This window comes from Cyclopterus lumpus, chromosome 14 (assembly GCF_009769545.1).
Source record: "Cyclopterus lumpus isolate fCycLum1 chromosome 14, fCycLum1.pri, whole genome shotgun sequence".
NCBI lineage: Eukaryota > Metazoa > Chordata > Actinopteri > Perciformes > Cyclopteridae > Cyclopterus > Cyclopterus lumpus.
This window is the reverse complement of record NC_046979.1, coordinates 15,906,156-15,919,830: the sequence shown is the minus strand read 5'-3', so window position 1 is coordinate 15,919,830 and position 13,675 is coordinate 15,906,156. Positions and strand designations below refer to the sequence as shown.

Below are 13,675 nucleotides of genomic sequence, written 5' to 3'. Positions count from 1 at the left end.
AGAAACTGACCTTGAACAGACCAAATTAAAAAAAGAAATATGTGTACGCATGGAGGAAATGCTCAGAATTATGAGTGTGTCCCTGGGAACACACACACACACACACACACACACACACATCTTTTTGTCAGAAAACATTCAGGAGGGCATAGAAATGCATTTCAATGATTGGTTTGTATCGGCCAAGTTGTTAAATGTTGCCAAGTGGCCAGCTAATGTATGGCTGTAGTGGATGCTGTCCATAGATCAAGATTGATACTCGCACAAGCACTTGTGTTCAGATTGTATTGTGCGTGCTGGCGGAAGGTGTTGTATTTAAAACTTATCTTATGTCATTAACATTTACGGCTCTTTTATTTGCCCATTTGTTGTGTTACAACACCTTCAGAATCAGACAGGTTTGGCTCTTTGTTGTGGTTAATGTTGGATTATTTTGGCCAAAATGATGGCATGTTTTTGCTGATGAGAACAGTTGGTGTCATAGCAAATAGTGAACATTGAATATATTCATTTTATCATTATTTATCAGGGTTGCGTGTGGCAAAAAAAAACCTTCTACTCCATTTTGAAGTCTGGCTATTACGCCACAAAGTGCAGAAAAGTAAAGTTGGTGGGTGAACAGTTTTTAAAGGTGTGTGTCCCTTGTGCGTGTGTGCGTGCATGTGTGTGTGTGTGTGTTCAGAGGAGAGATGAGATGAGGGGTAGAGCTTGAGCTGCAGCTGAGAGGCTTCTTAATTGATTTCACAGGGAGAGGAGCGGGGGTGGGGCACATGCAGAATATGGGGGGGCTTAATTATTAATGACAGAATCTGCAGATAAAACTGAGGGACAGCAAGCCACTTTACATAACAGTGCAGCGGTGCAACAGTGCGAGCAGTTTTCTTTCTCTTGCTGTCTCCTTTTCGCACTTCATCCAAGACAGCCATTACACCTACTGCTGTGTGTTGAGTTGCCACCATCTTTCTTGCTGCCGTCTCTCGCTGTATATGGGATGGAAGCACTTCATTTTCCGACCCGAATGTGCGTAAAGATTTTCTCCAGCTATAAAAAGCAGCGGCATTCCTACTTCATCTTGCTGCCTATGTATTGCTCTACAATTGCTCCTCCTTCATTATGCATTATTGAGCACACACACTGCAAGACCTTGAAGGCCCCATCAGTTGCTAGCAAAAGTGTGTCAGAGAGAAAGAACTGAGAGAGAATAAGTGACTGTATGTTTCCTGTTGAAGCTATATCTGCTGTATATGGTCCTGCTCTGTGCAGGTCTGTTCCAGAGGGCCATCGCTCAGAGTGGCTCGGCCATCTCCAGCTGGGCAGTCAACTACCGACCGACGATGTACACCAAGATCCTGGCAAAGAAGGTTGGCTGCACTCTCGGGGACATGGCTGATTTGGTGGAATGCCTGAGGAGGAAGAGTTTCCGGGAGCTAGTGGACCAGGACATCCAGCCTGCACGCTACCACATTGCTTTTGGGCCTGTGGTTGACGGGGACGTGGTGCCGGATGACCCTGAGATCCTCATGCAGCAGGTCAGAGCTGATGTCTCAGGACGTCGTCCAGTGAACGAAAGCCTTGTTTCTCTGGATTGCTTCCTTGCATTTGATGTGTGAATTCTGCCCTGGCATTCCTGCTTCATGACATGCTGTGTGTGCTTTGTGGTGACACCAGGGCGAGTTCCTGAACTACGACATATTGCTGGGTGTCAACCAGGGAGAGGGCCTGAAGTTTGTGGATGACAGCGAAGGAGAAGACGGAATATCAGCAGCCTCGTTTGACTACACCATCTCCAACTTTGTGGACAATCTTTATGGATACCCTGATGGTCAGACCCTCCCCTATTTTACTATTTAACCCTTAAAAATATATATTAATTAGTTTAAAGCTCAAATCTTTACTTTATATATGTACTCTAAATTATTTCAAATAAATGTATCAAAAGTAAAAAATATTCATAGCCCTGTGAGGGTTATGCTGAACACAATAAATAATCTGAGGGGAAATTTGGTAAATAGAAGTATAACACAAAAAAAGCTTTGATCGACTATAAGTTTGAATTTTAATCACAGTTCTGACTTTTTCTTCAGAAATAAAGGGAGGTCAATGAATAAAGAAACGCAGCAGGTTCCTTTGCTGTAGAGTTGATTCACTTTTAAGGGATAGCCGTGTGTTTATGACACTTCCTGTGCGATGGCCCTGGTCTGACTTGATTGGCTGAGTCCAAGCAGTCCGACCAAACAGCAGCACTCAGACAGGAAGCCGGGTGAAAATCGAGCAACACACCACTGTGTTTTAACCAAGTAACAGAATTCAGCCATAAATCACACTCACATTACATTTTATTTCTTTCAAGGTAAAGACATCCTGAGGGAAACCATAAAGTTCATGTACACTGACTGGGCCGACCGGGACAACAGTGACATGCGTCGGAAGACTCTCCTGGCTCTGTTCACGGACCATCAGTGGGTGGCCCCGGCTGTTGCCACTGCCAAACTACACGCTGAGTTCCAGTCGCCTGTCTACTTCTATACCTTCCACCACCACTGTCAGACCGAGGCGAGGCCAGACTGGGCAGACGCAGCCCACGGAGATGAGATCCCCTATGTGTTTGGGATTCCCATGGTGGGAGCCACTGACCTGTTTCCCTGTAACTTCTCCAAGAACGATGTCATGCTGAGTGCTGTAGTCATGACATACTGGACCAACTTTGCCAAGACAGGGTTAGTTTAATCCCAAGTTCAGTAAATACTTTCTGTTATCAAGTTAATTTATCTTTATATCAGGTAATACATAGTGTGCACAGTGTACTGCAAACTTACAAGCTAATATGTAACAACGAGTTCATTCTCCCTCCAGCCTACGAGTGGAGTTTCACTCGTGAGTGACTAAAGCATTAGGGTTTAGTTTTGATTTTTGAGGTATTCTCTTGGATGAGAGAATCTGTTGAGCTTCAGAACATGTCCTGGGTCTAAAAGTTAAAAACTTTGAACATATAAAATGTTTTTGATTCTGCCATTTCTCTCCTCCAGGGATCCTAACCTCCCAGTTCCTCAGGACACCACGTTCATCCACACCAAGCCCAACCGCTTTGAAGAGGTAATCTGGACCAAGTTCAGCTCTAAAGACAAGCAGTACTTGCATATCGGCCTGAAGCCTCGCGTGAGAGACAACTACCGGGCCAACAAGGTGGCCTTCTGGCTGGAGCTGGTGCCACATCTTCACAGCCTCCACAAGGAAATCATTAGCTCCATCACAACGCGACTGCCGCCCGGAGGCACCAACCGCTGGAAGGGCCCTCCCAGCACTGGCACACGCTCCACACGACACCCCGTAATCTCCACCTATGCGCCTGATCCTGAGCCCTATGGTTCAGAGAGGCCCCGCTTCTCTCCCTTCCCCGATGAGACGCGGGACTACTCCACTGAGTTGAGTGTGACAGTTGCTGTGGGCGCCTCGCTTCTTTTCCTGAACGTGCTGGCCTTTGCCGCGCTTTACTACAAACGGGATAAGCGTCACGAACTCATGCAGAGACGCCACCGCCGGCTGTCCCCGCAACGTGTCACGACGATGGGCATGGGCGTTGGCATGGGAGTCGTCGGGGCCCCACCGCACAATGACCTGGCGCTGAGTCAGGAGGAGGAGCTAATGTCGCTGCAGATGAAGCAGCAAAGAGTGGAGCTGGAGCACGGCACACCCCTCCCATCCCGCGGCATCCACTGCGACCTGGAACCCCTGCGGCCTCCCGTGTGCCCACCTGACTACACGCTGGCCCTGCGACGGGCACCTGAGGATGTGCCACTGATGACAGCCAACACCATCACCATGATCCCCAGCACCATCAGCAGCATGCAGCCCCTCCACCCCTTCAACACTTATCCCCCTGTCCCAGCCCCCTCCACCACACCTGTCCCCAGCCACAGCAACAATGCCCTGCCACACCAACACTCCACCACCCGTGTATAGGACCAGGCACAACCTCTGCTACCCCACTCTGGGCTTACAGAGACGCACCACACAAACTGCTCCAAACAAACTCCACTCTCACCACCCTCTATTCTTCTTTACTATATCTTTGTCTTTTCTCATTAAGCCCTCGAATAAAGCTGCAGTTTGTAAGATTTTAAGCAGTGAAATACCTCTAAAATGTAATCATAAATCAAGGGGGAGTTGATTAAAAAAAGCTCATTTGCCAAAAGCCTGCCATCGTAGGTACATACTGCTTTGCCCCCGTTAATGCTCTTTCAATATCTCGTGCTTAGGTGAGCCACCAAACGCAGCGTTAAGCTTGTAGCTGTCTCTAAAAGAGGTATCGAGCTGATCACAATCAGTCAGACATCTTATGTGTAGCTCAGTTGTTTTTGCGCATGTGTTGTCGTGTCAGTGTAAAACTATGTTTGACATAGAATACATATATTCACTTCCATTGATTTAGTGAAAAGATGATACAGAAGCGAGCAGCTTTGAGCGAGGCAACATATGCCCCAACAAGCTGTCTGTCATAAAGCGGTGATTTCTTGAAACTTACAAATTGCAGCTTTAAAGGCCCAATCTGGAAGTGGAATTTGGCACCCTGTGTTGAACACCATGTCCCAACAGCTGTCTCTGTGTTCTGATTTTGGAGACTTTAGTGAAGTGTGAAATGTATTGACAGCACTGGAAGCAATTTGACGTTTAAGCATGAATCTCTCATCGATTTTAAAAACTTTATTTCTCCTGTTTACAAATTTATGCACCTGTGTTCAGTTACGATGCGACCCTAAATGCCATTATTAAAAATCTGTAAACTCAAAAATGCTGCTTTCAAACGTTTCCAGATTGGGGCTTCAACTGTTGGGCGGTACAGGAAATAACTGAATCCTACTCAGTCTGTGGGATGCAACCTGGAATCCAGGCTGCCCATTAGAACTCGCGGCATCTCCGCCACACAGGCGCTAATCATGTCCATTACTTTATTTGTTTCTCACTCATTACCTCTCTGTCTGTATCCCCATCTCAGCCCATTTAACTGCTCCGTTCTTTTCGCTGCCTCACACTTTTTTCTCTCTCTGCATCCGCCCTTGTAGCTCTTTTTATTAAACCACTGACATAATCCATTTGCATCTCCACTTCTCTCCTCTTTCTCGCAATCACTTCTAGACTCTTTTTTCCTTTTGGAGTCTTTTATACAAAAACACAAATGTAAATGTTGTATTATTAATAAATTGTAAGGATATGAATGAAAAAAAAGATATTCTGATATCTCGTTTTTACCAGCATTCTTGGTGCCAAGTACTGTGATAAAGTTCCTCTTTCACTGGCGTCCAGTGGACCGCCTGGAGAGGTCCATACTGACTGTATCTTACAAAAGGAATTACCATCATAAAAAGTGCCAACCCCTTCATCTTTCTTTTGGATCCACACACTTCTTTTTCTTTTTTTGATTACACTCAATGTTGCACTGTGGCTGGTCTCTTCTTTAAAGGGAAATCAGATTCAATATATCCTTGTTTAAAAAAAAAAAAGAATATAAAGTTTTATTAACTACTTTGCTGTCTAGGATATTTGCATGATGTTTATTTTTGTTATAAAGAGTGTGGACAGAGAAGTTTGTTTGTCATTTTGATGATTTGCCTTGTTCTTCATTGATTTTGATTTCATTTTGAAAAACATTTTCATTTTCTATTTTAATATCAGCTGCACTTTGTGGTACTTCAAAAAAAAAAAAATTAAAGTATTAAGAGATGAATATTGTGTAAAACTATGATTATAACAAAGAGAGTAAATATTTCCTCTTTATTTTTTTCATTTCCTAACACTGAGGCTGTGTCGCAAAAACTACCAGAAAGACTGATGAAAGCCGTTTTCTTTCCTCCCTCTTGCTCTTTTTCTCTTTATCTTTTGCAACCGTCAAGTTTGCAGTCACTGTCTCTCAATCTCACCTGAAGATAGCACTCTTTTCATTTACGGAGAAAAAAAAAGAAACAACTACTTTACATGAATAGTCTAAATAAGGTTTTTGTCTGTGACTGACATTGACCACATGCTTCAAAGACTGCTTGACACTTATCTTTTTCGTCTGCTCTTTCGTTGTTTCACGATTCTCCCTTCTGCAAGGCGGGAGAAAGGATAAGATATATTTATGACGGTCAAAAGGTGAGAAAGCCTTGTAAACGCGTTTCACATCTTTCGCACAACTGAACACAAAGGACACTCTGGACAATTCTGAAGAAAAGAAAAAAAACCAGCGACATTCGGACATCACTGGACAAATGCCGATGAGGAAATGGCGCGTCAGTTATACGATATATGATCCATCAATGCACAGAGGATGCATTCTAAAAACCTGATTTAAAAAAAAAAAATCTTTAATGACAGACGTTACTCCTACACCATATATCACAAAAGCAAGGCAAGTGGGATGAATTCCCCCCTCCTTGTTATGTTCTGTATCCTGTCTGCTTAGGATAACAACACTCTGGAGCCAGACTGCCATCCCTCACACTGGACTGGAGCAGGCCGCGAGGGACAAAAGAACAAAAACCAACGCGTGAAACAAACTGTACATTTTATAAGTGTAAGAGAACAAACTGGAATTTGTAAATATTATGTTTGTCGTTTGGTTTGAGTGATTGGCCGGATCTTTTCTTTGTGACAACAGGTGCAAGTTTCGGTGACTTACATGATTTACATGCGTATGTTTGATTCTCCTTTATTTCCTAGATCTCAAGGGCAAATTCCAATAGGTTATGGGCACATGAATACATATGTGAACATCAGTGAATCATTTTTAAAAAAAAGAAATCACAGCATGGTTGAGGTCAACGTAAACACGAAAAGGAATGCTTACGGCTCAGGTTAGCCTAGATATTGTGGTGAAAAAAATGCTCTTACTGCATATATGGCTGTCTAAAGCAAAACATACTCACCTGGCACTATCTCATGAATCGTGAAGGCAACATTTGAGTGAAATGAGTCTTTTCATTGGTTAAAAAGCCAAAGAACAGCTGCAGGGAACAGATGATGGAAAGGGAAACAGGGATGTTTCAAGAAGTGAAGCAGAAAAACAAGACAGGGTAGATGTTTTAAATGTGCTCAAAACGGACCACAAATGAAGGAATTTTACTTGTGCTGCTGTTGGATTTAATTGCTAGTGTCTCACATTGTCTTGAGCATTGTCAATACAGTGTAACATGTAATTGGGAGGTTGTGAAATGCTTTGTACTCTTTTTGGTCTTTTTTCAGACTCTAATCATGATGGTTGTTTTGCTACAGTTTGCAGTTTGCTACATTCTGTTTATGGGATTATTGACCCCGCTGTTTGATGTGAGTTTGAGTTGCCCACGCTTCCAAAAACAGCATTACAAAGACATTTGTTGTTGTTGTTGTTGTTGTTTTTTTGTTTTTAAACAGGCGTTTGGACAGCCAATGGATAATGGAAGCACACTCACCAGGTTTACATGTTTACACTACAGTTTTGATGTTGGCTTTAGGGTAAGGAAGAACATATACAAATTATAAAAAAGCATTTCAAGGGGTTCAAATATCTTCTTATTACAACATTTCATGCTGGAATGGTAAAGTGAAGGCTTGCACCTGTTTGTCTGTTTCATTTAGTCTGATTCAGTAACCTGCTTGAAGCTCAAGATACTGCGAGAGAGCATAATGACCAGAAGGAGTTGAAAGAATTAAAGTTAATATTTCTATTTCAAATAGAGGCTATTACACACTGTATGTTGTGTATCTGAACTGGAAAACATTAAAAGACATTCTTAAACAAACATGTTGCCATCATTTATTTTGTCACAATTGTCAGAGGTGCAATATTAAAGCTGTGGTACATTTTATTGCCATGTGGGGGCAGAAGAAACCCACTACCAGAGGGCACTTGGTGATGTCGTTATCGCTGTTTAAGAGGCTAAAAAGAAATTTGATGCTTGGGTCTGTCACTGAGCAATGAAATGTGTGGGGTTTTGGGGTTTTCATTTGTTATAAAGGACAACACATATGTGGCTGTTCAGAGCCAAAGAGCCATGGTGTCTATTGCTTTGGTAGTGCGAGTAAGGCTACGCATTAGCTAGCATTCCCCGTGTAGCTACCGTATCCCCCTCAGCTCAGCTAACCCCTGATTTCATTTGCTAAATCCACACAAACCAAGTTCTGACTTTCATTCCACGAGGTCTTAAAGTTATCCAGGGGAATTCAATTTCAAAAGCCTAAAATAACAGCACCAGTTTTATGAAAGGAGCTGTCATCTAATCTGTGTTTATTCAGCTGTTGTACACAAAACTCACTAGTATGGCAAATATACGGAAGGAGACTGATGCACTGGTGCTGTTGGATGAAGCATGTGTGCTAATGCACGGATTTCCATCCATTCAATCCAGTAATTGAATGCTTTTTATGGCACACAGATACTTTTACTTCGGTGTTATCACCTGTGAATAAACTCTGTTGGACCACATTGCGCCTCTATTGACGTCTCCAAGGTCACAGTTTCTACTCCAATCAATTGCTCTTCTTGTCCTCCCGATTACATCCGTGGCCTTGCACGGATAGATCGTTGAAACAAACAAACCCTGCCTGTGGTTGGACGGTTTAGAAATATTTTGGGATGTGATTTGTGTACAATAATTCCTTACAGGAGAAAAGGGAAAAGTCAACATTGTGACCTTGCATACGTTTCCAAAGCATCCATTTTATTTTATTTTTCCATAGCTTTTCATACCTCACATATGAATTTCTTTCTCCTGGTTTAAATGATCTGCCTTGAATTATTGCTGCAATAAGAAGCATGTCATTAGACCCTGCATTGTCTAATAATTTATGATTGACGTGCACTGTATTAATCAAAATCATCTGTTATAACTTCAGCAGATTCATCATGGATTGTACAATTGTTCAGATGACTGATATTTGTGGTTATGTCATATAGTGTTCTCTTCTGCGCTAAACCCAATCGCCTTTGCAGAGAATACAGTAATACTGTATGTTTCCCTGTAAGCGGTGATCACAGGAGACACTTCCCCTCCGTCACTAGATGGCAGTGCGCGACTATAATGTGCAGAAAAGGCCCACTGCATCAAGAAACGACTGATAACCCAAATGAGCCAGCCTCCAGCGGCTCAAGGAGCATCTTCCTGCATTCAAACTCACATATGAGTATGATGAAAAGAAGCGAAAACAGCTTCCCCCCTTACAGTGACATTAATTCAAGAAGAGCAAAACCAACTCTGTTTTATAATAATTACTGAGATTCAAAATTAAGTTAAATTAACATAACAGAGAGTTATGACAATAGCCATATCTGATTTGTTCTCACAATGACTATAGGCTTAAAGGAAAGCAGCCTGACCAACATGCCCACTTGAGGCTTTCAGATAGTGTGTTGGAGGTATAGAGGGAGGGGTGAGGGGGAGATGCAGTTGTCATAGAATAGCTGATGGTTCTGGTCAACATCCAAATTATTTTTCAGGAAGATCTCAAGTTCCTGGACCCGCATCTCGTGCACGCTGTTGCCCTCCTTGGCGTTTTTGGCCAGGACTCCGTAGGACGGGAAGCGAATGCGAACATCGTGCGTTACGGTCGTACTCTGTGCAGCAGTACGCGGACCACACGTCCTTCGGGGATGGCGACGCGGTCCTGGTTGTTCCTGCGGATCATGTTGCCTCTGGTGGTCACACCGGTCACGATGTGGGCCGTGCCGAGGCAGAAGTTGTTGAGGCGGATGCGGATCCGCTCCCCATACGCACGCCAAGGCCCGATATTGAACTCGCGCATCTCCGGGACCACGTTGGTCAGAGTGTAGGTGGCGGCGCGGTCGTGTGGGGTGGACTGGTGCTGGTCCGGGTTCAGGTGACCTCTCTCGTACAGGACCACGTCAGAGTAGTCATTCAGGACTGCCTGGCTGTCCTCAAACTTGTTGTGCAGGTAGCCAGTGGAGAAGGCATGCATGTTTCCATCACCATCGACTTCTGCCAGCTGGGGGGACACAGAGCACAGGCCTGGACATGGACACAGTTCTCTGACATGTGAGGAAACAATACAAAGCCAATATAGTCTATTAGGCCTATTTGCCTCTGGAGTAGACCTACTGAATGTTTTAGCTGCTGAGATATACTCCAGTGTGAGCTACGTGGTTAAACAATGGTTACAATCAATGAGGATGAATTAAAAAACAATTACTCAAAGACAAGTATCTGACCTGTGGCTCATACATCAAAGGGTAGTACACACGTCTGTCTCCCTCGGTTTTCTTGAAGGTATAAACTGAGTAAACTGGAATCCGCTTTTGGGGGTCGTACAGGGTCACGTAATAATAATAATAATGCATTCTATTTGTAAGGCACTCTTCATCCAAGAATCTCAGCGTGCCACGTAGCGAGGTCTGTCTGCGTAACATTGACAGATCCTCTTCAGTCTGTGGTGAAGCCCCACGGCGGTGTCCCCATATACAGGGAGTCCTTGCATCTCTCGATGTGATTAAAATCTTGAACAACCGTCGCCGACATCAGAGGCAAAAGACAGGCCAGCAAAGGAACAAAAGCTGAAGGTGGTAACATATTCATTCTCGGTCTCAACTACTGTGGCTTCTGGAAGGCAATGACGAAAAACGTATGCAGTTATGATTATTGGAAATCAGATGTGTAAAGCGAAGTGAAAGACATGCCTCCTCCACATGTGGGTGTGGATGTGCAGGTCATTGCTCTGACCTATGATTCTAAAATATTTAGAGTGCAGTTTGCTCTCTTGAACATTATTCTAAATGCTCTTTTTGAAGTAAAGCTACTTTAACAGACTTGTGGTTCTATTGAGGTGAGGTCCATCATCTCCTTGGGCATTTACACCAATTGACAGGCTTGTTCCTGTGAGTTCTTAATGAGGTTACATTTTGACCTTTGAGATTGCCATTACCTTTTATTCAGGTGCAATCAAATACTGAGGGAACATGATATTTGATCATTGACTGAGGTGTTCAATGTCATTATTTCACATATTCCCCATAGTCCCGCAATAAATTCATCAACTTGGGAAGGCCTGATTTGACACAAAACATAGTTTCCAAAACTACCAGCCAAAATAACGTAAGAGCTTGTGGATGACGGGACATTGAAACAGGTTATTCATGACCGTGCTATCAACCAAATGGTAACATGCAAAAGTATCTAATCTGTCTCAGTTATGAACAAAAGGCCTACAGTGTGTTTTACAGCTACTACTCAGCGTAAATGATGGAGATAAAGCACGAAGGTCTAACTACGACAAGGCGACAGGTTCAAAAGCAAGAAACAAAATAAGAAAATAGCCAAGAACTCCACAGAAATTGAAGAAAGTCTGCCATGAAGTAGAACGAGCGTTTCATAGCAAATGGTTCAATGTTCTGCCAAAACGGGTGCTTGACTTATTCTGGCAGCTCACGCTGTACAGAGCAAGTAATCCATCTGAAACTCTCTTCCTGTTTCCAAAGTTGCAGCTTGGATACATTTAGCAGATTCTGCATTTTTGTGCTATTTATCAGACACATTTACTACCGCGACCATTTGGTGACTGTCTCTCCAACATTGCAAGGGACACTTTCATGCTTTCTTATCCTTTGATGACAACATGCCATGTCATGTGACTCAGCGGTTGCGTGGACCACCCTGTGATAGAAGGGGGCACCGATTGATCCACTCGTCAGGCTCTGAGGAGGATCATCAGCTCAATCGGTGATTCCCAACCAGGGGTTGCTCTTTTTACCTATAGAGGAAAGAGCATGGAGTGGCCAACACTGAAGGAATAGCAGGCAAAAAGATTAAAATGAAATGTGCTGCATATCAATGGATGGAGTGTCTGGTGCTGTGCTATTGGCCTCTTCTCAAGCCGTTTTTATGCAAATGTCAAGAGTTTGTCAGATTAGCTGGAGCAACAATCCTTCACTGCCTTAATAAGTCAATTTGAGTGACTGAGTGTGGTCATTCATCGAGAGACCAGCTTGCCTCTCTGATCTAATCCTGAGTTATGACAATCATAATTTATGTAGCTGGGGCTGATGATGCAGTTATGCGAACAGACATTTTTCAGCTCTCAGCATTTCTACCAATTAAAATTATGAATTCAGACCAAGTGCCGACCCAGCTCAGCTGCCCTCTGCTGCCTCGTCTTCAGCAGCAGAGGAGGGAGAGCATGTTACTGGTGTGGAGTTAAATGTTATCAGTTCTTGAGAAGGAAATGTAATTATTGCTCATGATTTAGGTTTTCTTCAAACGGCCAGTGCCAGTGTGAGTCATGGGGGGGGGGGGGGGGTCAGTAATAGCATGTCAGTTAAAAGGCTGGCCTGGAATACGCACATTAGACAAGTATGTGAGCTGTTGAGAGATTTAACAACACTTTTGATTATTTATTCATTCTGGTCCAAGGTGTCGCACAGTAATTCAAATATATAGAATCAATGCAGAACAGCAATATAAACAGTATGACAATTCAATGTGAGGTCTACTTTTAATTAGTTTGTACCTATTTTGCTTTAACACAGCTCTCCACGACATTTAAATGTTCCTGACAGGTCTAATTTAAGCTCTGCACGTTCATGAACGTCATCATGCAATAATATATTTTTCCCACTTGGAGGCAGTGTAGGCTTGTTTGTTTCCATTCCTGCTCGATGATGAACAAATGCATTTATGCATAAAACATAAATTAAATTAAGTATTTTTAAATCCATCAACATGGCTGCATTTATAAGTCTACAAAGTGTGACAAACACCACCATTGTCATTTAAATTTGTAGTCAGGCACTAGTTGGGCTGTACTTTTGGGGTTATACAGTATTGTGATAAACAGTTTTCCTGATCTGTAAATTAATGTATTTCAATTTTGAAATTCTGAGACTGAAATGTATGTTTCTCTGTGCTCAACATGAATAATTCAATAATGTAGTTTACATGAATCTTCTAATTTTAGGCTAGTCTGTATCTCCGTTTCTCTTCTTGACTTTTCTTTTCTCTTGGTTTTCTTCTCATGTCACTCAGTTTATCACTGGATTTTGCTAGAGACGTATGTTGTCTGTATTTTAGTTATCAGTGGATAAAATGGGTAAAAACATCAGTTTTACATTTGTTATTTACTGTTCAATTGGTGTGACATTAAAATGTTTTCAATAATGTAACTTTGAGTTACATTAAAGAAAGGCATGGGTGACATTATGTATCATTACTGTCTCAGTAGATGTTTGGCTTCTTGTCAGGAACTATTGAGCCAGACCAGGCAGACCTTCACTGGGCCACTAGGGGGCTCTGTTCAGCAGCTATTCCAGCCTGTGAAGCTTTCGCATCTTAGTTCTGCACCAAAGTCCTCCGATTGGTCCAAATACCCACATGGGGTTGCGCATTGGCCAATAAGGTTTGAGTTCATCAGGCGCTGTTGCTAAGGCACTTGAGAGGTAAAAAAAAAATTTAAAAAAAAGAATCCCTGTCAGAGGGCTGCTTCCACCATTTCATTCTCACTCTCGTCTCGCTCCTCATCAGCTCTCCCTCCGTCTCTCAACGAGCACTCAGGCACCGACGGCTCTGCCTGCTTTTCCCCCTGCAGAGGGAGAGAGCGGTGCTTTGAGCTCGGCGGACTAGTATTATATGGACCCTCCCTCATGAACCCGGAGCTGTTAGCTCCACCTCCCCCTGGTTATCCTGTCACTTGACATTTGAGCTCGGCCGACGCTCGCCGC

At 43.2% G+C, this 13,675-nt stretch overlaps 1 protein-coding gene and 1 pseudogene across 2 annotated transcripts in view; one reads left to right on the top strand and one right to left on the bottom strand.

Moving 5' to 3' along the window:
• nlgn2b (neuroligin 2b) overlaps nucleotides 1-4,156 on the top strand; it is a 28,334-nt gene extending 24,178 nt beyond the window's left edge. For both annotated transcript variants that reach the window (XM_034550063.1, XM_034550062.1), the window contains 4 exons: nucleotides 1,264-1,529; nucleotides 1,669-1,822; nucleotides 2,351-2,717; nucleotides 3,027-4,156. In XM_034550063.1, coding sequence (XP_034405954.1) covers nucleotides 1,264-1,529; nucleotides 1,669-1,822; nucleotides 2,351-2,717; nucleotides 3,027-3,960 — 1,721 coding nt within the window. In that variant the 3' untranslated portion in view covers nucleotides 3,961-4,156. The remainder of the gene's footprint in view (nucleotides 1-1,263; nucleotides 1,530-1,668; nucleotides 1,823-2,350; nucleotides 2,718-3,026) is intronic.
• Nucleotides 4,157-9,349: 5,193 nt separating this feature from the next.
• On the bottom strand, nucleotides 9,350-10,541 carry LOC117742877 (annotated as a pseudogene).
• Nucleotides 10,542-13,675: the final 3,134 nt, after the last annotated feature.